The 23,427-nt window shown below is 52.9% G+C and overlaps 1 protein-coding gene across 2 annotated transcripts in view; it reads left to right on the forward strand.

The window, feature by feature from the left end:
* Positions 1 to 22,795, forward strand: part of DPYSL5 (dihydropyrimidinase like 5) — a 101,101-nt gene extending 78,306 nt beyond the window's left edge. For both annotated transcript variants that reach the window (XM_037813292.1, XM_037813293.1), the window contains exons 6-13: positions 1,217 to 1,261; positions 3,331 to 3,406; positions 4,256 to 4,412; positions 8,738 to 8,879; positions 10,069 to 10,211; positions 12,451 to 12,658; positions 17,632 to 17,800; positions 19,851 to 22,795. In XM_037813292.1, coding sequence (XP_037669220.1) covers positions 1,217 to 1,261; positions 3,331 to 3,406; positions 4,256 to 4,412; positions 8,738 to 8,879; positions 10,069 to 10,211; positions 12,451 to 12,658; positions 17,632 to 17,800; positions 19,851 to 19,936 — 1,026 coding nt within the window. In that variant the 3' untranslated portion in view covers positions 19,937 to 22,795. The remainder of the gene's footprint in view (positions 1 to 1,216; positions 1,262 to 3,330; positions 3,407 to 4,255; positions 4,413 to 8,737; positions 8,880 to 10,068; positions 10,212 to 12,450; positions 12,659 to 17,631; positions 17,801 to 19,850) is intronic.
* Positions 22,796 to 23,427: the final 632 nt, after the last annotated feature.

Consider the following 23,427-nt stretch of genomic DNA (forward strand, 5'->3'; position numbering starts at 1 on the left):
GTTGTCTTGGGTGAAATTTCCATCTGGAAGCTTCCCAGGAAGCAGCTTCCTCCAGGTGAGGCCCCCTGGGCCGTGACCTTCCAGGTTTCTGATTTCAAGGCTCCAGGGGCAACAGTACAGGCACGTGAGGGGTTGCTCTGCCCAAAACTGAACTGGAAAGAAAAGGCAGACTGAAGGACCCTCAGGTGTTAGAAGGAATTCCACCTAAAAGCCAGTGACTCGGCATTTGGGGGTTGAGACCCCTCTGAGCATGTGGTGAAAGCTTCAGACCCTTCCCACCAGAATCCAGATACTTACACGTCCGGAATCTTTCCCTCACTGAGACTGTCGCTAAAAGCCCAGCGGTCCTCCTGCCCTCTGCAGTAGCCTTACAGCCCCCTGCTGAGGAATTCTGCTTTTGAGAGACAACATTAGACAAGTAAAGCCTTCTTGCCCTACGACCCTGCTCGGCTATTCCCTGCCATTCGCGTGTGGTGGTGGTCTGGGAGCAGGGAGCTGCTTTTTATTCTTCAAAGCCTTCAGTGCAGAGTTGTAGTTGGATATCCATGAGGAGCTGATGGAGTGGGCTTGAGGGACAAGGAGGAGGAGGCAGGGTGAGCTCGTACTGGCCGTCATGTAGAGAACCAAACCCGCCCATGGCAGGGCCGCTGGGGAGTCCCAGGAGAGGGTCTGGGCCAGTGATCTCAGCTGGGGGTGGCCGTACCCTCCCAGGGACATTTGGCAATGTCTAGACAGGGGAGCAGTGCTGGAAAGCTGCTAATGGCTTCGGTTTCCCACAAGAAAGAATTCTCCAGCCCCATACGTCAATAGTGCCGAGGCTGACAAAATCCAGTCTAGACTAATTTCCAGCTTGAAATCAGTCAGTACGGCTCCTTTCTACACGTCTGAGGTGGCTGCGGAGAGAATACTCCAGAAAACTGGGAGAGACATGACTCTGGTTTGTTTGTTTGGTTGGTTAATTTTGTCTCATCGGTTTTAAGCCCTGTGTGGCATCCAGCAAGGATGTGCCTATTAAACCAAGTCCCAGGATTCCCTCTCTACGTGAGCCACAATGGTTGTGGCGTGGTGCTCCTGCCCAGGGCTTGTCCCAAGCCAGCCCCCGTGGATGCGGTGGGCCCCTGGGGTGCCGGGTCAGATGGGGGGCTCCCGGATGTGTGTGGGCTCTACTGGAGGAGATGCTGCAGCTTGTTTTCCTCCTCTCCTTTGTTTCTAACAGCTGGAAGCCGAAGCCACGCACCGTGTTATCACCATCGCAAACAGGGTAAGTGCACCCCAGCTTGCTGCCCTAAGCCCGATCTCGGCTCTGGGGTCAGAAACTGACCTCTGCCTTGCGGTCCCATTCTGCTGTGGGCACCAGCACCGTGCCTGACTCATGGATCCCAAAACTGTTTTCCGAATGAACGTTGTTCCCACAGACCTGGCACGTGTCCTTCTCGGCCCCTCTCCGCCCTCTGAGCTGGCTGAGACTCGGTTCATGGCAGAGTCAAGTGGTGGAGAGGTGGGTTGGGGGATCACAGAGCCCCGCTGCAACAGGGAGCTGTTTAGTTAGGCGGAATAGGGGGAGTTTTTGCTTAGAGAACCATCACGTAAACTCATGCCTCTGAGTAGTCATTGTAACTCAGCGTGGCTCCAGTGAGCTCCCCTCGGGATGTCGAGGTGCTGACCTGGTGTGGTGGTGGGAACAGGCCAGTTCTAGCTTGGCCTTTACCAAATACGAGCTTTTCATTCATTTTCAAGTCACTAACCACTCTAATATGCCTCTTTGTTTTTGTTAGCAAAGTTGTGGGTTTACAGAAAAAATCATGCATATGATACAGGATTCTCCTACACCACCCTGTTATTAGCACTGTGCACCAGGAGACTATAGTGGTGTGTTATTTATAAAATCGGAATTTGTGAGGATTGAAGGACTCCTGGAAGGGAAAGCACTTTGGAAACAGTAGAGCCCTGTCTGTAGGCTGTTCCTGCTTCTAATCTGTGATGAAAGCATTTGAGTTACTCAGATAATCTGCACCACCGCCCTAGAACAGTGATTTTTAAAACATGGTCCCTGGACTTGCAGCGTCAGCTTCACTGGTTAGAAATTGGATACCTGAAACTATCAAACTACAACCCAGAACCCATGAATCTTGAAGACGATTGTATAAAAATGTAGCTTATGAGGGGTGACAATGGGATTGGGAAAGCCATATGGACCACACTCCCCTTTGTCTGGTTTATGGATGGATGAGTAGAAAAATGGGGGAAGGAAAACAAACAAACAAAGGCACCCAGTGTTCTTTTTTACTTTAATTGCCCTTTTTCACGTCAATTATTATTCTTGTTATTTTTGTGCATGTGGTAATGAAGGTGTCAGGGATTGATTTGGGGGATAAATGCACAGCTATGTAATGGTACTGTGAACAATCAAATGTACAATTTGTTTTGTAAGACTGCATGGTGTTTTGGTTTGCTAATGCTGCGGAATGCAAAACACCAGAGATGGATTGGCTTTTATAAAAGGGGGGTTTATTTGGCTACACAGTTACAGTCTTAAGGCCATAAAGTGTCCAAGGTAACACATCAGTAATCGGGTACCTTCACTGGAGGATGGCCAATGGCATCCGGAAAACCTCTGTTAGCTGGGAAGGCACGTGGCTGGCGTCTGCTCCAAAGTTCTGGTTTCAAAATGGCTTTCTCCCAGGACGTTCCTCTCTAGCAAGCTTGCTCCTCTTCAAAACGTCACTCACAGCAGCACTGAGTTCCTTCTCTTTGAGTCAGCTCATTTATATGGCTCCACTGATCAAGGCCCACCCTGAATGGGTGGGGCCATGCCTCCATGGGAATATCTCATCAGAGTCATCACCCACAGCTGGGTGGGGCAAATTCCAAGCAAATCTAATCAGCACCAAAACGTCTGCCCCACAAGACTACATCAAAGAATATGGCTTTTTCTGGGGGACATAATACATTCAAACTGGCACACATGGTATGTGAATATATCTCAATAAAATGAATTAAAAAAAAAAAGTGCTGGTTGGGTGGTAGAAAATCTGAGCTCCAGGGCTGGAGAGCCTTTAGCCTTTGCCTGACATGCCCTCGCAGATGGGCCCCCACGGTGGGCCCTGGGGCTGGGAGCTGCTTGCCTGTCCTGGCCTCACACGGAGCGGCTCCCCCACCTGCAGCCTGGGCTCTGGCTGCCAGCCCTGCATTCTTAGGATGAGACTGTCCCCTCGAGGGTGGGACCGAGTGGGGCAGTGGGTGCCAGAAGTGATTTTGCTGGGATCATTTGGGTGCTTCCTGAGTTTATGGGGTTGATGCTCTCTCCTTCCCACTTGCTTCCCGTGATAGACTCACTGTCCGATCTATCTGGTCAACGTATCCAGTATCTCAGCCGGCGACGTTATCGCAGCTGCTAAGATGCAAGGTGAGTCCGTGGGTTTGGGTACACAGGGCGACCAGACAGCTGCACGGATGTGGTGAGCTGGGAGGGTGACGGGTGCAGCTTGGTGCACTGCCTGGCCCTGGCTCCTGAGGCTCGGACCTGAGCCTTCCTTTCCCTTTTTCTTTGTGCTGCTGTTGTCCTCAGAGCCATGCTCTGCTAGCCTGGGTTCAGTCCATTGGAATCAGAATTTTTTCCTCTGCACTTTGCATGCATAACAGCTTTACAGAAGTGTCTGCCACCTCTCCTAGGTCTGGTAAAATTTTCCAAGATTTGAATCGACTTGTTAATTGGTGTCTTTTTGGCCTCTTGGGTTTTGCTGGTGGTTGCCTTGGTAACCAACATAAAGTCCTGGACCAGTTCCAACGGACATTCAGGGAAGTCCGTGGGGAAATAACAGGTGTGGGCCCGACTTCCTTTATAGCCACCTGTGTGGCTTGAAGCCTGTGCGGTGTCTCACCTGGATGTGTCCTGACACCTGCCCACCAGCCCCTGCTGCCGATGCCATCCCCATTGATCTTCTCACAGCTCCCACCTGTTCACAACTGGGGCATCCTGGGGAATCCTTCTTCCATGCACGGTTGCCGTCCTTCACCCTGCCCCACCCCAGCCCGCTCATCTCCCACCGGCACCTCTTGGTGCTTTCCCACCTCAGAGCCAGGCGCCTCCTGTTCTCCTCGCTGGAGTCAGCTCGAATGCCCCGGACGTGAACCCACCCGAGCGAGCCGGGCATGTGCCCGCCTCTCCCTGACGTCAGCCCCTTCGCCTGGGATGCGAGAGCCCCAGTCTGGCTCCATGGCTCCCTAGTTTCAGTGTGAACCCTTCTTCTTCCAGGGAAGGTTGTGCTGGCCGAGACCACCACAGCGCACGCCACGCTGACAGGCTTACACTACTACCACCAGGACTGGTCCCACGCAGCCGCCTACGTCACGGTGCCGCCCCTGAGACTGGACACCAACACCTCCACCTACCTCATGAGCCTGCTGGCCAAGTAAGGCACCAAGCAGGGCCACCGGACACGGCTGCTCCCCGGTGCAAGGCGCCCGCTGCTCAGGGCACTCCTGGATCTTTGGGAAGGTGTCATCGAGGCCCAGAGCAAATCCAACCCAGGATGGGTTTCCTTGTGCCCATGGGGTGATTTTGCTTTTCCTCTCGTCCCCAAAGCCCATCACATGGTGTCCACCCTATCGGACCTCTGGGCTCACTTGATTTTGGTGAGAGCTGAGGGCGTGAGAGGAAAGGGCACATATAAAGCTGGGAACGGTGGCTTTTCAGAATGTCCAAGGACATTGATGACTTGTTCTGAAGCCCCCTGGGGAGCTGTGGGATGTGGTCTCTGACTCATCCTAGGGTCCCTGTGGACCTTAGTCTCTTTTGTCTGCATCTCTTCCTCTTCTCATTTCTTCACACGAGTCTTGTTCTCCTTGTGCGTCCCTCTCCTCTGTGGTTCCCCTCCTCTTCCTCCTTCCCTGTTTCTTCCTCACCTCCCCCAACGTTCCCTTCATACCTTCCCTCCAGGTGTCCTTTCCTCAGCTCCTCTTTTTCTCATGCTGCTTTTTTCCCCTTCAGGCCTGATCTAAGGAAAATGGTTTCCTGAGCAGCCTGAATTTGGTGGGACATGAAAAAAGATTTGTTTTGTCCCCACAGCTGCTCACAGCTTCTTTCGCTCCCCTGGTGAGATTTTGGGGAGAAGCCATTGCCTTGTCTCTTTGCTTTCAGTTATTAAAGTGCAATCCATTTAAAAGTCAGCCTCCCCCATCCTTCCCACCACTCCCCGTCCTGGGAGGGAAGAGAGAGTTTTAGGGTAAAAGGGGTGAACTCATCTCCTCACCCAGAAGTGCCTCTGTACTCCTTCGTTAGCTGTTGCTGCTTCTCAGGCAAAAGGTGGCTGACCTTGGGGGTCTCTCCTGTGCAGGTCACACGTCCAGATGTGGGGGCTCTAGGCCTCCCCCAACCCCCCACAGTCCCATCAGGAAAGGCGATTCCAGCTCGACCCTTCCCCTGCACAGTCTCAGCTCCCAGCACCAGCGGTGCCCCAGGAGCAAGGACACGGGCGAGGCGGTGCACGCCTCTTCACCCTCCACCGTGCCCCCCGGCCCAGAGGAAGCTGCCATCGCTTTGCCACTCCCTGCGGGGGGAGGGGGGCCGCCCCCACCCCACCGGCTCCCTTCACCCCGATGCCCAGAGAGGCTCAGGGGCCCAGGCCGGGCCCACCGCAGACCCTCTCTCCTCCACAAGTGAGTTTCTTCAAATGTCCCCTCCCTGGGCTTCGGGGTGCACTGGGGAGAGAAGGACTAGCTCAGTGCCACGGCCCCAAGGGGACAGGAAGGAGGGGGGCCGGGGACAAGACCCCATTCTGCCTACGCTTCTGTCTCCCTCTCTGGCCCCTCCCTGGTCTTCTGCTTTGCCCGACTTTGGGGTGGGATGGGGCAGGTGAGGGTGATGGTGAGGGGTAGTCAGGGGAATCCACCAGCCCCAGTGGAAGGTGCTTCTCTAGATTGTGGGGGCACTTATTTCATACGCGCCCTTAGTTTTTTTCCAGTCCTGATTGCCAATAAGGAACCGGAAAATTCCCACTCAGCTTGTTGTATTAATGGCCTGCAGAGGTGTTGGGGGGTCCAGCGAGAGGGGAGCACAGCCACGGAGCCTCTGCCGAGAGGCGGGTGAGGCTTGGCACGGTGGCAGCAATCGTGTCCGTCCCAGAGCTTGAGGGTGAGAACCTGCCCCGCGGCGCTTACAGCTGTAAATGAATGGGGTGAGGGCAAGAGAGGGTGGAGGGAGAATGCTAGATCAGCTCTTACTTTTAAAAATGCTTTTCATTGGGAAAAACCAGCCTCCTTTTCATCATTATCAACACAACAAAAACAAGCAAGTATCAAAAGCCCACTGATAATAATTTGGGCTTGGTTCCAAGGTCGAAGAATCTTTTGAAACACCTCTGCTTGCTACAGGGAAATTTACTGAAAGGAAAAAAAAGGCAATAATTCTTATATTCCTGGGTAAAATGCCCCAAACCAGCACAAATTCAAATAGGTTAAAAAAAAAAAAAAGTATTATTAATTGAATAATTTAAGTTTTATATCTAGCCAATTTTGTCAAATTTATTTAAATTATTTTTTTAAGTTCTATTTATTTAAATAGAATTATAATGTCATGTATTACGAGAGTGCTTTGAATCCCTTTTTAATCAGTGCATACTGTAAGTGTGTGCTATTTTATAGGATTTGGGGCATAATTTTAATATTTTAATTATTTATAGGAATTTATAATTGCTACAATTCCACTCTCATGACACGTTGGTTATAATTTCCATGATGCAAAACACTAGATAAAGAGCCCAAAGTCCAAATTATATTCCTATAAGAAAATACCAGTTGCTTCATAACGATCTACTTTAGGATGTGATTTCCAGAAAGAGAGGGAAACGCTCAGGACTCAGAACAACGCCTCTGCTCTGGGGAAGAGTTTCTGAGAAGACCAGAGCTGCCCCTTTTAGCCCCGGGAAATTTCAGTCTGTGCCACAGAAGAGCCGAGTCCTCTTGCTGTCAATTTGTCCACGGCCACTTCGTCCGGCAGGTGCTGTAATGTCTGGCGGGTGCTGTGACATCCAGCAGGTGCTGTGACTGTGACGTCCGGCAGGTGCTGTGACACCCGGCGGGTGCTGTGACTGTGATGTCTGGCAGGTGCTGTGATGCCTGGCAGGTGCTGTGACGCCCGGCAGGTGCTGTGACTGTGACGCCCGGCAGGTGCTGTGATGTCTGGCAGGTGCTGTGACTATGACATCTGGTGGGTGCTGTGACGCCCGGCAGGTGCTGTGACGCCTGGCGGGTGCTGTGACTGTGACTTCTGGCAGGTGCTGTGACGCCCGGCAGGTCCTGTGACGCCCGGCGGGTGCTGTGACGTCCGGCAGGTGCTGTGACTGTGACGTCTGGCAGGTGCTGTGATGCCCGGCAGGTGCTGTGATGCCCGGCAGGTGCTGTGACTGTGACGTCCGGCGGGCGCTGTGACGTCCGGCGGGTGCTGTGACACTCAGCAGGTGCTGTGACGCCTGGCAGGTGCTGTGACGCCCGGCAGGTGCTGTGACGCCTGGTGGGTGCTGTGATGTCCGGCAGGTGCTGTAACTATGACGCCCGGCGGGTGCTGTGACACTCAGCAGGTGCTGTGACGCCTGGTGGGTGCTGTGACGCCCGGCAGGTGCTGTGACGTCTGGCAGGTGCTGTGACGTCTGGCAGGTGCTGTGACATCCAGCAGGTGCTGTGATGCCTGGCAGGTGCTGTGATGTCCAGCAGGTGCTGTGACTATGACATCTGGCAGGTGCTGTGACGCCCGGCAGGTGCTGTGACGTCCAGCAGGTGCTGTGGCGGCCGAGCCCTGCAGGTCCAGGGAGATAGCGCCCCTGTAGCCACCCAGGGACCGTCGCGGTCCCGAGGAACCTGCCTCAGGGTCAGAGATGCTCTGAGGGCCTCCTTGCAGGTTGCTCTCCTGAAGTGAGCACGGCCCCCACGCGCTCTCAAGCCTCTGGTGCCCCCCCCCCAGAGTAAAAGGAGATGACTCCTGAGCTGCAGGGCCCCATGCCAAGGGCCTTCCCCTGGGGCTGCCTGGACGAAGGGGGACAGTCTCCCCCGGCCCTCACCCGTCTGCCTCCCATGTGTGGCAAAGGGTTTGCTGGCCCAGGCACTCTCTCGCTGTTGTGAGCCTCTGCCCCGAGCTCTTATCTGGCCCAGGAGCCCCCTGAGCGCCCACACGGCCTTGCCCGGAGAGCAGCCTTAGTAAGGACAGCTCTGCCAGTGAGTCTGGGACATGGGTGCCGCCGTGGGCGCGTTGGGTCAGACTTCTCTTTTGTGTTGTCCGTCCTTTCCCCTTCTGGGCCATCGGAGCCCCCACGCCCAAGGAATGAGGCAGTGGCTCTGAGTCACCTGGCAAAGCTTCCTGTTGACCTTGCGAATGTTTGACCAGCATGTTATCAGCAGGGTCTGGTGGGGGTGGGAGCGGGGAGCTGGGATTCGATTCCCCGAGAGCAAAACCACTGCCATCATCTCACGTTAGCTAAACCCTTCGTCTGATTTTTCTCTGCCCACTATGGTAATTCTTAATGATGGACGTCCCCCAGGTCCCCCAGGTCCCCCACTGATGTCCCCTGTGGCACTGACAGAACATTCCCAATCTGTGGATGGTAAACTGAGGATCACCCAGTAACTCAGCACATAGCTCCTAAGTGACCAATTCCCAAGCCAAGGTTTTTCCCAGTACCTGTCCCCCACTCTCTCGGGCACCAGCCCCCTCCCCTTACCCAGTTACTTCCTTCTCTCTGCCCAGTGACACTCTGAACATTGTGGCGTCAGATCATCGGCCGTTCACCACAAAGCAGAAGGCTATGGGCAAGGAGGATTTCACCAAGATCCCACACGGCGTGAGTGGCGTGCAGGACCGCATGAGCGTCATCTGGGAGAGAGGGGTGGTAAGTTTTCTGGAACCTTCCCACACGCAAATCCTAGTAAGAGTTTTTACTCTGGGGAATCTTGTCAAGGAAAGTTCTGAGGAGCTTCTTGCTTCGCTCAGAAACAAAACAAAAAAAGGTCTTTTTTTTTTATCTGATTAGAAAGGTAAGAAGGCCTATTATAGAAATGTGGAACATACAGAAAAGCATAACAAAAAGATTTCCATAATTTCATATCTAGAATTACCACTATTTAGAAATATTTTGGTGTATTTCATTCTAGTCTGTTTTTCTATGCTAGGACTATAGATTTACTTTAATAATTGGGCTCATCATTTTTATTTTTGGTTTGTTTTACAGCATATCTTGAGTCCTCATCTTCCTGTATCAGTAAAAATTCTTTAAAAACATCTTTAATGGCTACATCTATTTCCTTCAGTGGAAGTACCATACGTTATTCCCTGATGTTCAGAACTTTAGGTCATTTCAGATTTTTACATTTACAGATAATGCTGCAGAGAACTTCTTTGCTCATAAGTATATGTCAGCATTTCTGATTATTTCCTTAGGACAGATTTCTGGAAAGTGGATTTCTGCATTAAAGGGTCCGAACATTTTTAAGGCTCTTGATATATGTTATCTACTAGCTTTTCAAAAAAGATAGGGACTGGCACTTCATTTGAATACCACCTATTCTGCCCATGAAGAATAAGTATTTTGGGTTGTGACTGATCACGAATTAGATACAGCAAAGAGTATGAGCCCCAAAGAGATTTGAAGTCCTCAAGTCTAAGCTACCAGCTCAGGGAAGGCTCAGGAGTTGGCTCAAGAAATCCCCCTGGAGGAGAGTCCATGTGGGTGGGTGGCGGGGGCAACAGGTGCTTTTCCAGAGCCCAGAATATATGATCCTCTGTGTGTGAAGGGAAGCACCTGATTCATCCATGGTGGGCATATGTGTAGAGCTGGGTTTATAAAGAGGAGGTGAATTTGCACTGGGTGTGCAGACTTTTAGAACAAGAGCCCACTGAGCATTCAGAGCTGGTTTAAAGGAGTAAGGAATGAGTGAGCACCTGGAACCAAGCCAAGCCACCTCCTTGGAGCCATTGCTCCAAAGGCTGAACTAAAAGGCCACAGTTCAGGATCAACAGTGACCTCCAGTTGGAGGCACATGCCTTGGGCCTATTAACTTGCAACTTTTGCAATGTTTCAGGTTGGAGGCAAGATGGATGAGAACCGTTTTGTGGCAGTTACCAGTTCCAACGCTGCTAAGATTCTCAACCTGTATCCCCGCAAGGGCCGTATCATCCCTGGAGCCGATGCCGACGTGGTGGTGTGGGACCCCGAAGCCACAAAGTAAAATTTGCTGCTGGTCTCCAGGGCTAGAGGGACTTGGGATTTTAAGGAACGTGTATTCCAGAACTCCAAAGGCATATTGTTCTAGTTTGCTAATGCTGCCGGAATGCAAAACACCAGAGGTGGATTGGCTTTTATAAAGGGGGATTTATTTGGTTACACAGTTACAGTCTTAAGGCCATAAAGTGTCCAAGGAAATGCATCAGCATTCGGGTACCTTCACTGGAGGATGGCCAATGGTGTCCAGAAAACCTCTGTTAGCTGGGAAGGCACATGGCTGGCATCTGCTCCATAGTTCTGGTTTCAAAATGGCTTTCTCCCCGTATGTTCTTCTCTAGGCTGCAGTTCCTCAAAAAATGTCACTCTTAGTTGCACTTGGGACATTTGTCCTCTCTTAGCTTCTCTGGAGCAAGAGTCTGCTTTCAACGGCCATCTTCAAAATGTCTCTTATCTGCAACTCCTGTGCTTTCTTCAAAGTGTCCCTCTTGGCTGTAGCTCCTCTTCAAAATGTCATTCTCAGCGGCAGCTGCATTGAGTTCCTTCTGTTTGTCAGCCCATTTATATGGCTCCACAGATCAAGGCCCACCCTGAATGGGTGGGGCCACACCTCCATGGGAATATCTCATCCGAGTTATCACCCACAGTTGGGTGGGGCACAGTCCATGGAAACACTCAAAGAATTACAATCTAATTAACACTGATAGGTCTGCCCACACAAGATTACATCAAAGATAATGGTGTTTGGGGGAGATAATACATTCAAACTGGCACACATATCATCTCTGTGCTACTTATAGAGAAGTATGACCCAGGGGTGTGTTCAGTCCAACAAAATATTTGTGTGCCTGCTATATGCCGGGCCCTAGGAATGCAGCAACAAACAAGACAGTCTTGAGCCCCACGCCAAATGGAGTGCTGTCTGCACAGCACTCTACAGTTTGTAAAGCTGTTTCACATCTGTTTCTTATTTGATTTCTTTTTCTTAAATTTTTTATTTTGAAATAATGTCAAACTTACAGGTCAGTTGCAAAAATAATATACAACCCCTACGGAGAACTTCAACATACTCCCCTCACTCAGATACCCAGATCCACCAATTTTAATTTTTTTTCAATTTTGATGTTTTGCCACATTTGTATCATTCTATACATCCATCTACTATCTATCTATCCATCCATCTATCCCTCTACTGTCTATTTTCTAAATATTTGAGAGTAGGTTGTATACATCATGCTCCTTGAACACGTACTACTTCCCTGTACATTTCCTAAGGGCAAGGATATTCACTTTTATAACCCTCTTAAGAACAGTTATCAAAGTCAAGAACTTTAACACTGATATAAAGCTTAGTCTATAAGTCTATATTCCAGTTTTTTCATGTGTCCTAGTAATGTCCCTTCGAGCCTTTTCTCCTCCATTATTAGATCAAGTCCAGGATCATGGATTGCATTTAATTGTCATTGTGTCTTTAGTTGCTCTTTTTTTTTTTAATCAATTGTGGCGACATTTACAACACCAACTTTCCCATCTCAATCATGCAGCCCTGATGGGCATGCAAGCCTGGAATTCTTACTTCCATTTTACCATGGAAGAAACTCAGATCCAGAGAATTAGAGGGGCTCCCCCAACTGCTGAGCTAATAAGTGGCTGAACTGGGCAGGTGTGACACGCAGCTCCAGGCTCCTCCACCAACCCCTGCTTCTCTGATGGGGGATGTGGGTCCCGTGAGTGCACAGAGCCCGGAGCCCACAGCCTTAATAAGCACAAGGTGAATGAATGAATGAAGTGTGTCAGGAGTTACTGGCACCACAGTACCAAGGAGGTGACCTTCTATAGAGCACCAGTTTTAATGAGAGCTTTGGGCAGGGGAGTTGGGAACCACTGTTTAATATTATAGCACGTTGCGTTCAGTCACTCAACAAATATGTTCAGTGCTCCTGTTTGCCAGGCCCTCTTCCAGGTGCTGGGGATATAGCGGTGAACAAAACAGACAAAAAGGTGCTGAGGTTTTGGGGAAAAAAAAAGTTGAATGGCAAAGAAGGCTCCCCCTGTGCACCAGCTTGCACCCTTGTTTCCAGGACACGCACCCCATCTTCTCCTTTAGGGGAGGCGGGAAGTCCTGGTCCATGCACTGGTGTCCGATGCTGGTGGGGAGGCCCCCTAGAACCTCCGGAGAAAGCTGGGACCCCTCCGCCTTCCTCACGCAGATTCTTTCTCTCCGCCATGGCTTCCCCACCAGGACCATCTCGGCCAGCACCCAGGTGCAGGGAGGAGATTTCAACCTGTACGAGAACATGCGCTGCCACGGCGTGCCGCTGGTCACCGTCAGCCGGGGGCGCGTCGTCTACGAGAACGGCGTCTTCATGTGTGCCGAGGGCACTGGCAAGTTCTGTCCCCTGAGGTCCTTTCCAGATACTGTCTACAAGAAGCTGGTCCAGAGAGAGAAGGTAAGATGTGTGGGGCGCGGGCAAAGCCCCCTGTTTTAAATCTCAGAGATGTTCTCACTCTGCTTTCCACCTGATCCCATTGTCTGGAGCCGTCTCAGCCCGGGCCATCCCGCCACAGCTCACTCTGGGAACAACTGCACGGGTAGAAAAGGAGCACCTGGGAGAAGACGAAACTCACTGGGGAGTGTCACCCCGTTTTCCTGGAGCTAGGGGAATGCAGGGCAAGTTCACAGCTCTCCCCAGCATCCTGTCTCCAGGAGGGATCTTCCGGTCCCTAGGGGCAGGTGATTCCGGGCTTGGGCCTGAGTTATCATATGTAACCACAAGTGCTCTTTCCCTGAAAACCCCCTTGTGACTGCAGGAAGTTAGGTGGGCTTTGCTGAGTCTTGTTCCCCAGCACTGGGGAATGGTCAGGCCAAGCCTGGAGCATGCTGCCTTGGGGTGTGGCCCTCAAGTCTGACCTCAAGGGTCCCCACAGTCCTAGGATTCCAAAAGCATCTTAGGTGTCCCTCAGGCTTTGGCCTGCACCTCCTCACCAGTGCTCCTGCTCTCTGATGGGTGATTACCTGGTGCACACATTGACCCGAGGGAAAGCTGGCCATTTCCTCCTTGCTTGGGATTCATTGTCCAGCCTTGCCTTTGGGAGTGGCCCTAGAGAATCCAAACTGAATCCTTTGTGACAACTCCAGGTGCTGAGAGCTGAGCCCTGGCCTCTGCGAGGAGATCCCAAATAATCAGGAAAGAACAAATCTGACAATCTAATAGCTGAAAGCTTCATGCCATCCCCCACCCCCCAGTATAAAAACTGTTGTACTGCACCTGTTGTGGCTTCGAATGCTTCTGCCTGGCTATTTCCAGGTGCTGGCTGAGGAGGGCTGAGTGCTGCTCAGTGCGTCCCCATGGAGCCCCAGGAGGCCCAGCCACCTCTGCTCTAACAGCTCTCTTCTACCCTGACTCCGAGATGCCACTGTTTTAATCAGGGCACACTTAAGAGATATTGATCCTTTTTTAAAAAACTTTATTGACCCAGTTCCTCCATCTTTGTTCTGTTCTTCTGCTCCATTCCCCAACATAGCCCCCATCCTTGTCCTCTGTACACAGCAGGAGCTTAATGTGTGTTCTAAGAAGTAAAGTGCCAGTGAAGCTTTCTGAATGAGAGTGAGGAAAATTGCCCAAATCTGGCCTTGTTGGTCAGCAACTTCTCTCTCCAGAAGGGGAGACCAAGGAAAACAGTCTCTCTGTTTTTCCAGGGTGCTGTCCTAAGTGCCAGCTCAGGGAGGCATTTTCCTGGGTCCCATCCCGGCAACTTCTCCACCCCCTGTGCCCCGCGTTGGAATCGCTGATCCAAACCAACATCAGTTTCCCACTTGTGGTCCTGCCAGCACCCCAGTAGCTCTGGCTTCCCCCAAGGGGCAAGAGGCTTAAAGGACCTTCAGGAAAACGGACGGGGCTGCCACGTTACTGAGGCATCCACTTAAGGCTAAGGAGCCCACCTGTGGTCAAATGGTCCCATGGCCACATGTTTCCCACACATGGCCCATGGGCAGGAGGTCTCAGCTCTGCCTCAGGAGGATGTTCCAGAAGGAGCTGTAAGAACCATGCGTTCACCCTCAAGAATATCTGATAAATTGATGGCTGCAGTCAGACAAATGGAAAATAACAAGTGTTGGCGAGGAGGCAGCACCGTCACCGTTGCTGGGAGGAACATAACATGGTGCGGCCGCTTGGGAAGAGTTCCACCGTTCCTCAACATGTTAAACAGAGTTCCCATGTGACCCAGCACTTCCACCCTGAGGCACGTACCACACATGTCCACGCAGAAACCTGTCCAGGAGGGTTCACAGCAGCTTATTCACAAGTGGAGAGTGGAAACAACCCAAATGGCCATCAACTGATGAACGGATAATCAGTAAGTGATGGAGCCATATGGTGAGCTATTACTGAGCCACAGAAAGGAATGAAGTCCTGACACAGTTCAATGGACGAGCCTTGAAAACGTGCTGACGAGAGGAGCCAGGCAAAAAGCCACATATTGTTGATTCCATTTATAGGAACTGCTTGGAACAGCAGATCCATAGACAGTCAACTAGTAGTTGTTTAGACTGGGGGAAAGAAAGAGAGGGGGTGACTGCTAACAGGTATGGGGTTTCTTTTGGGGGTGATGAAAATCTTCTGGAATTAGATGGTGATTCAGGTTGCACAACCTTGTGTATACACTAAAAGCCCCTGAATTATACCCTTAAAAATGGTGAATTTTATGGAATGTGAATTATATCTCAATTTCTTAAAAAAGACCATCTGACAACAATTCTGTGCCCTTCCCTGAAAGGATATTTTAGTCAGTAAAAGTGGTCAAGAAAGCAGAGAAGATGTTTTGAGCCTTCTAAAAGCCATCCCTGCAAAAATGTAAACCAGATACCCATCCACGGGAGACCGCTTCTGGGGCCAGGCAGGTGGCAAACCTTCAGCTTCCAGAACTCAGTTCAAAGGATGCTTCCCCGGATCTCACGGTCAGAAGACTAATGAGCCCTCTAAGAAAGAGGACTTTTGAGGAAAAGGCACCAACGGGGTGCTTTGCAGCCTCACAGTGTGGTTTAAGGGCCCCCTGGGTCCCATGTGTTCCTAAAATACACCACAAAGGAAAGTCAAATTCTCAAGGACCCTTTTGCCCTCTCACAACACAGCATCTCCGCCGAGTCCAAGAAGAATCCTGGAGCCCTGGCACTGCCGAGAGGTACTGAGGACGGGACGTCCCATGTGGACATTTAGACTTAATACTCTTTAGTTGAAGGAACCTTTGGTTTGTTTTGTCCACCCAGCAACTTCCCTGCTCTAGGAATAGCATCCCCCTCCTCTGGGGCCACAGCATCCTTCCCCATTTGACCTTGGGGATGCCAATTTCGCACCCCTGCTCCTCCTCCTGGGAGGAGCTGGCCCAATCGGAGCACTTCCCGGGAAATCTGCCAAGGGACCAAGGAGAAAGCCCTTCCTCTGGAGATGAGGCGGGATGATCCAGCCTCGAAGCTGCAAGCTCTTGCCTTGTGGAGAAAGCATGAGGATGGGGTCCACTGCCTTCCGGTGTCGGCACCCTCAACCTCCGGATGGAAATCAGGTCTCTGAAGCAAATGGGGCTTGACACGGTGAATGGAAGAAAACCCAATAGAGAACGTCTGGCAGAGTCGAAACATTGCAGATGGATAGGGAAGATGTTTTATTAAGAACAAGAAACAAGTTGGGGAAAGGCCTTGGAGTCAGTAACAAGTCGAACGTCACCGTGTTTCTGTAGCGGCCAGGGGTCACGGACTGTATTATTGTGCCGAGACAGCAGGCCCTAGAGCCCGAGTTCAGCCTGACTCCTGTGTGACCTTAGGCAGTTGCTTAACCCCTCTGGGCCTTGGTTTTCACCCCTGTGCATGATGCTAATAATAGTACTTCCCCCATAAAGCTGCGTAAGAAATGTGTTAATACTGTAAGTCCTTAGAACAGTGTCTGGCCCGTGATACGTGCTTAATATTCCCTTCCCCACCACGAAGAGGAAAAAAATGAAGCAAGTTGATAGAAAAAAGTTCAGAAGGAACGTTCCAGTGAACGTACTGGGGGTGATACCCATTCAACCCCAAGTTCCTATATCTAAAGCACTTGCCATAGTGATTGCTTAGAGTTGCCAAGTAAAAGCCAGTCGTGTTTTCTGTTCTCTGAAACAGCCCTTGTGCAATGGAATGCGGGGATGCAGAAAGAGAAAACGATCCAAAAACCTTCTTTTCCAAAAATTATATAAGCAATCTCTAAAGGGAGAGGGTCTTGGGGAAGAGGCGTAGAGGCCGGGTACAGAAAGTGAGGCAGGAACGCTTGGGAAGCAGGGACTGCTGGAAGCAGTCACACGAGAAGCTGAGGAACAAGTTGGCTCCATTAGGATGTGTCAGGCGGGGTCCACACCAGGCCTGACTCCTCCCTGCCCTTGCCCCCGGACCTCAGCCCCCGCTTGCCGCAACACCAGGGTGCTACTTAAAGGCCCAAACCCTTTAGACCAGGTTGGAAGTTCTGAGAGTTGGTCGGAGATCTGTGGTCAAGAATAGGGCAGAACGTGTGGGTGGAATATCCATCCAGAAATCCCAGAGTCTCTCGTTTCTTTCAACAAGATTTTCGGTAAGCAGCCTTGGGCAACGAGGAGATGGGGTCACATCCCTGATGAGTGTCTGGGGTGTAGCTCACCCATGTGACTGGTTCAGACCAAACACACAGCCCTCAACCCGCTTCTCCCTCCGTAGAATGGCACTTTTTAATCTGCCGAAGCACCCACAGATGACCGCTCCCGTGGTGAGAGGAGCTGACCTGTGTTCCTTGCCGTGAGGCTGCACAGTTCTGAGAGCTTTGCATGTATCAGTTCATTGGATCTCATCACAACTCTGGGATGTAGCGACCATCTTCCTGATTTCACAAGGGAGGAAACCGAGGCACAGAGAGATTAGGCTTGTACGAGGTCACACAGCTTGCGCCTGGCAGAGCTGGGATTGGAGCCCGGGCCGTTTGGTTTCAGATCATGGGCTCTTAACCCTGCTGCTTCTGTGGGTACAGAATTAACTGGTGTTGCTTCAGGGGCTCGGTCTCCAAATCGGTTCTTTGTAGCTTCTGTCCCTATGGCGGTGTGAGACCACAAGAAAAGGCCTGGCCCCTCGGGAGCCTGGCAAATAGGGAGATAACACTGCCTTGCCTGAGGGTGCCATCCAAGTGGAACATCTCAGAAGTCTTACCTGCTGCCCCGGAGGCTCCTCCAATGCCAAGGGGGAGCTGGCGGCCATCTCCTCCACGCACACCTGCACACGCTCACACACACACAGTGTTTAGGAGGTACAAGAAAAGAACTCTCCAGCCCCCGAGCTTGAGGTGTGAGAGTCCTTGGTCACATGCAGTAATCCGGGCCACAGTGGAGTCCCTTGGCTGATGGTGTTGCCTCTTTTCTTATCTTTCACCAGACCTTAAAGGTGAGGGCAGTGGACCGCACTCCCTACCTGGGGGATGTGGCCGTGGTCGTGCATCCTGGGAAAAAGGAGATGGGGACGCCACTCGCAGACACCCCTACCCGGCCCGTCACCCGACATGGGGGCATGAGGGACCTCCACGAGTCCAGCTTCAGCCTCTCCGGTAAGAGCAGGGGCTGCTGGGTACCAGCATCTGACCATGGTGGGCTGTGGGCTGGAGAGATTGGCAGGTGCCCACCCCAGGCAGGGGAGCTGGGGCCTGCTTCTCCTTTCCAGCTCCTCCCTCCCTCCCTTTTCCCAGGTCCACTGCAGAGCGCTGGGTCCAGCATGAGAGCCACATAAACATTACGGGAGGATGGAGGGCCTTCTAGGGCTTGGGGCACAGCTGCTCTGATGGGCGTGGCAGCCCTGGGCTCTCCCATGTTCTTGAAGCTCAGAAACACCATGGGGGCCCTGCACACAGCGGCTGCCCCAGACATGGCCTGAATTCACAGCGGTGCAGCCTCTCTGTGGCTTATGGGACTAAAACCCATAACCCCTCCCCACTCCCCACTCCCACTCGCCCTCCCCTCTAAGGCCCCATTATGCCGATATTCCCTTTCCTTCCTCTGACCTTCCCACACCTTTTGCCCACTTGGATCTCTCCTCTGTCTTCTTTTCTGCCTGGAGTTGTATTCTGTATAATACATTTCATTCCCTTTAAGTAAAGTACTTTTCTCTTGCTTTTCTCTCTTGACTTCTGACTCCTCTGTCCCCTGGGTCATGCCCTGGCCCCACTCAGTCTGTAGGATCTCGGGGTTCCCCAGAAGCATCCTGCCCCACGTCTTAATGCCTGAGTCTCCTATTCCGGCCGTTCTCAGTGACACCAGCAGGCCAAGCCCCGGCTCCTCCAGTCACGACTTTCTGTTCTCGGGGACTTTTTGTCTGTCAACGAGACACAAGCCAGGCGCTGTGCAGTGTTTAAGGCGGGGTGGGGAGAGTGTCGTTGCTTCACAAGTCAGAACCCTCAGTGGAGGTCCCCAAGACTACCCTCAGATTCAATGATTTGCTAGAAGCACCCACAGAACTCAGAAAAGCTATTCCGCTCATCTTTAAGGTTTATTATGGCAAAAGATGCAGATTCAAATCAGAAGCAGAAAAAGGTGCAGAGGGCAGGGCTGTCCTCTCCCAATGGAGTCATGCCGACAGCACTTCCTCCTCTCGGAATGACAGGTGGCAACATGCACTGAGTACTGCTCACCCGGGTTTGTGCTGGGGTCGGTCTCGAGGGCATGGCTGACCACCCACGTGGCTGACCTTAGTCTCCAGTCCTCCAGCCTGGGTCACACTGATACTGTGTGGATAGACTGTCTGGTGTGGCCCAAGGCCCCCAGGGGTAGACAAGACAGTCTCATCAGGGGCTTAGAGATTGTCTCCCAGGAGCGGGTCAAGGGCAAGGTTAACCCTTCCCGGCGCAGGGGCTGAGGCATTCAGACTCCACTCAGGCCCTGCCAATCCGATGGCCACCTTGGCGTGTCCCTCCCTGCCTTACCCGGCCCCTGAGAGGTGGCACAGCCCCTGGAACTGGGGGGCCCTCACTGGCCGGTTGGCTCCTTTTGCTCCCACCCAAGCCTGGGCCGGGCAAGACTGGGCAGAACAAAACTGCCCTCACGCACAGCAACCCCTGGCAGCACCCCCACCTCCTCCACCCCCAGCCTTGTCCCCCGAGGGTAGGATGGGCCACCACCTACCCTGGGGCACTGGCCCTCCTGTTCCATGTCTTGGGATTTCAGCACGTGAGCATCGCGAGGCTGTTCTTTCATTTTCCAAAACAGCAGTGCCCCTTGCTTCTCCCTCTTTCTGACACACTGAGGCCTTTGTGCAAAGGCCCAGGGGCCAGCAAAGGGGTGTCTGCTGTGGTCTCCATGCACAGGGGACCATGTACCCCAAGCCAGGGGCAGCGGAGGCAGCCGAGTGGGGTAATTCATGTGGGAGGCTCAGAATCAGGAAGACTCAGGTCCAAATCCAGGCTCTCCCACTGGGGGACAGTAACATAGGGCAAGTCAGGTAACTTCTCTGCACCTCCGTTTCCTCCTCTGCCAAATGGGACAGCGTTTGTGAGGGTTAAATGAGCGCGCACCTCACCCTGCACCCGTGAGCCTCCCGGAGGCGGCCGTGGTTTGCGTGCCCAGGCCGGGGCAGCTGGGCTCACCCATGTGCTTCCTTCCCCGCAGGTTCCCAGATCGATGACCACGTTCCAAAGCGAGCCTCCGCTCGGATCCTTGCACCCCCCGGAGGCAGGTCCAGCGGCATTTGGTAAAGGCACTGACCAGCCCCCCAGGCGAGGATGCACAGCCTCCACCAGCCCCACACCCTCCGGCCACAGCAGTGGGGTGCAGGAGGGGCTGGGCTGGGCAGCACACCACCTGGGGGGCCCGCAGGACCCAGGGAGCCCCTCCCGTGTCTGAAACGTGGTACACTGTTCTTGGAGCCAGCCCGAACAGGCACTTTGAGATGTGTTCCTCCCCCTAGAGTCCTTCCCTGCCTTGGCCTCGGCAGACTTCTCTGGGGGCCGGACACCCCATCACCCCACACTATGCACAGAGCCCCACGCATGGAGCCTGGCCCCGCCCCTCCTCTCGCGCCCGCCTCCGTGCACTGGCTTTAGGGCCCTGCCCCTGGCTGGCCGCCAGCTGCCCGGAGCACTTTAGCAGACAAGGAAGGTCTCCCGTCCCCGTCCCTGTCCCCTGAGGCCCTGGGGCTGCATTTCCTAGAGCCAGGCAGGATGTCGGCTTCCCAGCCTGCCTCCCCACGGGCCCCTGGGTGGCTGTGGTTGGGACGCCCTGCGCCCTCCGCCAGCTTCTCCCTGTCCCCAGTCCTCCCCGCTGGGAGCCTCAGACCCAGAAGCGTGAGCTGGGCAGGGTGCGAGGCTGGTGCCAGGCGCGTGTAAATGATTTTGTTTTGCACGTTTGGTTTGCGCAGTGGTTTGGTTTGACTTGTTTGTGCATCCTGTGAGGAAAAAAAACGGTGCTTTGTGTCCCTAGCATAGCATAGAAACAGGAGTACACGTGGTCCTTAGGAGATGCTGCACTCGACACCAACCAGACAGCCCCGGGGTGGGGGTGCTGACTCAAGGACCCCACCTCCCCTCCGTATCCCTCGGTCTACTTTCCCCCTGCTGGGCCCTGGAGACCTCTGGGGAGCAAGGCAGGCTTTCCTGTCTGTCGCTGCTCATCACAACCCTAACCCCCATGCACGCCCAGCTTCTGGTTACTTTCCCCTACTGGACACGGGCCCAGCTGCTCCTCCTTGGGTGATTGGCAAGAGGCCTCATGCCTGCTAAGAGAGGGGGAGCGGGAGGGGGCTGGCTAATACCAGGAAGAAGAACCAGGCCATGGGACCTGGCTGGGTCCCACAGTGTCCTAGGGTCAGTTCCACACCCTCGCCCAGCCATGGCCTCCACCTCCTCCCGCGTCTGGGTGGGCCCTCCCTGTCCCCATGGCTCCACAGAGGTTCCCCAGGAGCACTGGGGTTGGGTGATCTCCATCCTCCTGAGCGATCTGGGAAGGGACTCCACCGCAGCCTCGTCCTCCCTCGCGGAAGGGCTTCCGTGCTACACATTTGGTTGAGCACCCCAGGCTTGGTGCAGCTCTGGACTGACTCTTGGGTTACTGGTCCTCCCTGCACGTTCCTACAGCGGTTTTCACGGTTTTAAGCGCTTCTGAACAGGAGCTCACATTTGCTCCTCATGACCAACAGGGAGCTGGCACTCCTCCCATTCTATGGAGGAGGAAAACAAGGTCCACAAAGCTGGGACCTTCTGCCCCCCCGAAGTGTCCAGGACTCTCCTTGCAGCCCTGGCTATCTACCCCAGCTGTGGAGAAGAGGCGTGGGGCAGCGCCTACTGTCAGTCCCACAAGAGGGTTTAACCAGCTAGAAAACTTGGTCCCTTGGTAGGCCTTCTGCCCTGTTTTGCACAGGTAGATGCTTTTTTCTCATCTTCGTTGTCAACCAACTAATGCATATCCTCTGTTTGAACTAGGGCTAGTTAAATGTTGAGGGCTTGCCATGTGGTTTGAAATGCGTCCACGTGCTCACTTCCACCCTTATGCCCCTTTTCCCCACTTAGAGACTGAGAGGACAGAGGTGGTCATCCAAGGAGCAGCGATAGCAGAGAGACTAATGGAGGGTGGTAGCCTTGGGGACAATGGGTGGGGATCCAAGCTGGGGAAAGCCACTGTGTATAAGGAAATTGACCCTTCATCCATATGATATAATATCCCATTTTGTTACACCCTTTGTATAACAATGCACATCATCTCTATCCCTTTCCGCCCTCATTGGGTCATGGGCCTTGGGCAGATGCCAAAGAGCAGAGCAGTGGTGGTGACCAGCTGGGCAGAGCATCCCTGCTTGGGCTAGGAAAGCTTTACCTTCTCTGAGTGCCTCCGCCTAAGAGATGCATGGTCCATGGCACTGGGAGACCACATCTTGGAGTGGTCCACCTCAGGCCTTCCACTTCACCCACCCCAATCCCTACCTAGACCCACCCTTGCCCGGGAGCTTCCAGATGGGAAATCAGAAGGAGGTTCAAGGAACCAAATGAATAGCCAGCCTTCCACCACCCACTCCTTGCCCCTTTGCAGAGCTCCAGCCAGCCCCATCACCAGTCCCACTGACTCCTGGTTGGAATGAAAAGGGTCTCTGGTTGCATTGAATGCAGCTCTCAAACTGGTCTTGTACTTGCTGAATAAATACTGTTGTTCTTGCCTTAGCTGCTCTCTAGGTTTGTGGGGTTAAGTTACCAGAAATATTGTACTGCTGTGTGTGCGTGTGTGCGTGTGTGTAGTGCTAGGAGTCCACAGTAGGTCTCTGTCAAGCCAATGCCATGATGAGGGCTTTTCCGACACGGACCCAGAAACCATAGAACCACGCGGAAACCCAACTCCCCACCAACTGCCGAGGCGGCAGGCACAGCCCGGGGTCAGGAGGGAGCCTCTGGCACTCCAAGCACCCAAGTGACTTCTTCACTCCTCTGTAAATGTCATGGTGCTAAAATCGTGTCAACCCCAAGACGACACATGGTCCTGTGCTTTAGCCACCCGTTCGAGGCAAAAACAAAACACCCCGACACATTGTGTTCTGGTGCAGGTTTGTATTAAACTGTAGCTACTTCTCACTTGGTCTCAGTTGTGTTTCTTCTAAGAAGAGGGCGTTTGGTGGGGTGCTCTTCTCCTGTGGCTGGGAGCGAGGCTTCGGTGCTAAGAACACTCAGCTTTGGTCCGTCACCCCTGGTTGGTGGCAGGTGGCACCTCACTGGTGTACCTGAGCAGGATCTGGAGATAAAGTTGAAGGACACGATGCTCAGTGACCCAATAGCCATTAGTCCGTCCTCTCTCCTAAGAGCCTAGACACTCTGGTGGGTGCTGAGTTATATGAAACAGGGATAATTAGGGGGAAGTATGAGATAGAAAAGAGAAAAACCCTCCTCTCCTCCACCTACCCTTTGCCACCTGTTCTCTCAGCTGCCCTTTTGGAAGCTCAGAAGCCCCATCTCCACACAGCTGGGCTCCTGACTGATAGAACTATGGCCTCATAAAGTCACATGGTAAATGGCTGTCCTGAGGCCAAGGGTGTCCCTGAAGAGCCTTCAGCCTGCTCTCTGGCTCTCCAGAACCCCGTCTTTCGGGTTGGCCCACTGTGCTCTCAAATCCCTTCCACCTTTACCAAGACTCCTCTCCCATCTCTACATAGCTCAGCTAGATGTTGACAGGGATTATCTGCTCAAACTCACACTAAAGGATAGATTTG

This window comes from Choloepus didactylus, chromosome 20, assembly GCF_015220235.1.
Source record: "Choloepus didactylus isolate mChoDid1 chromosome 20, mChoDid1.pri, whole genome shotgun sequence".
NCBI lineage: Eukaryota > Metazoa > Chordata > Mammalia > Pilosa > Megalonychidae > Choloepus > Choloepus didactylus.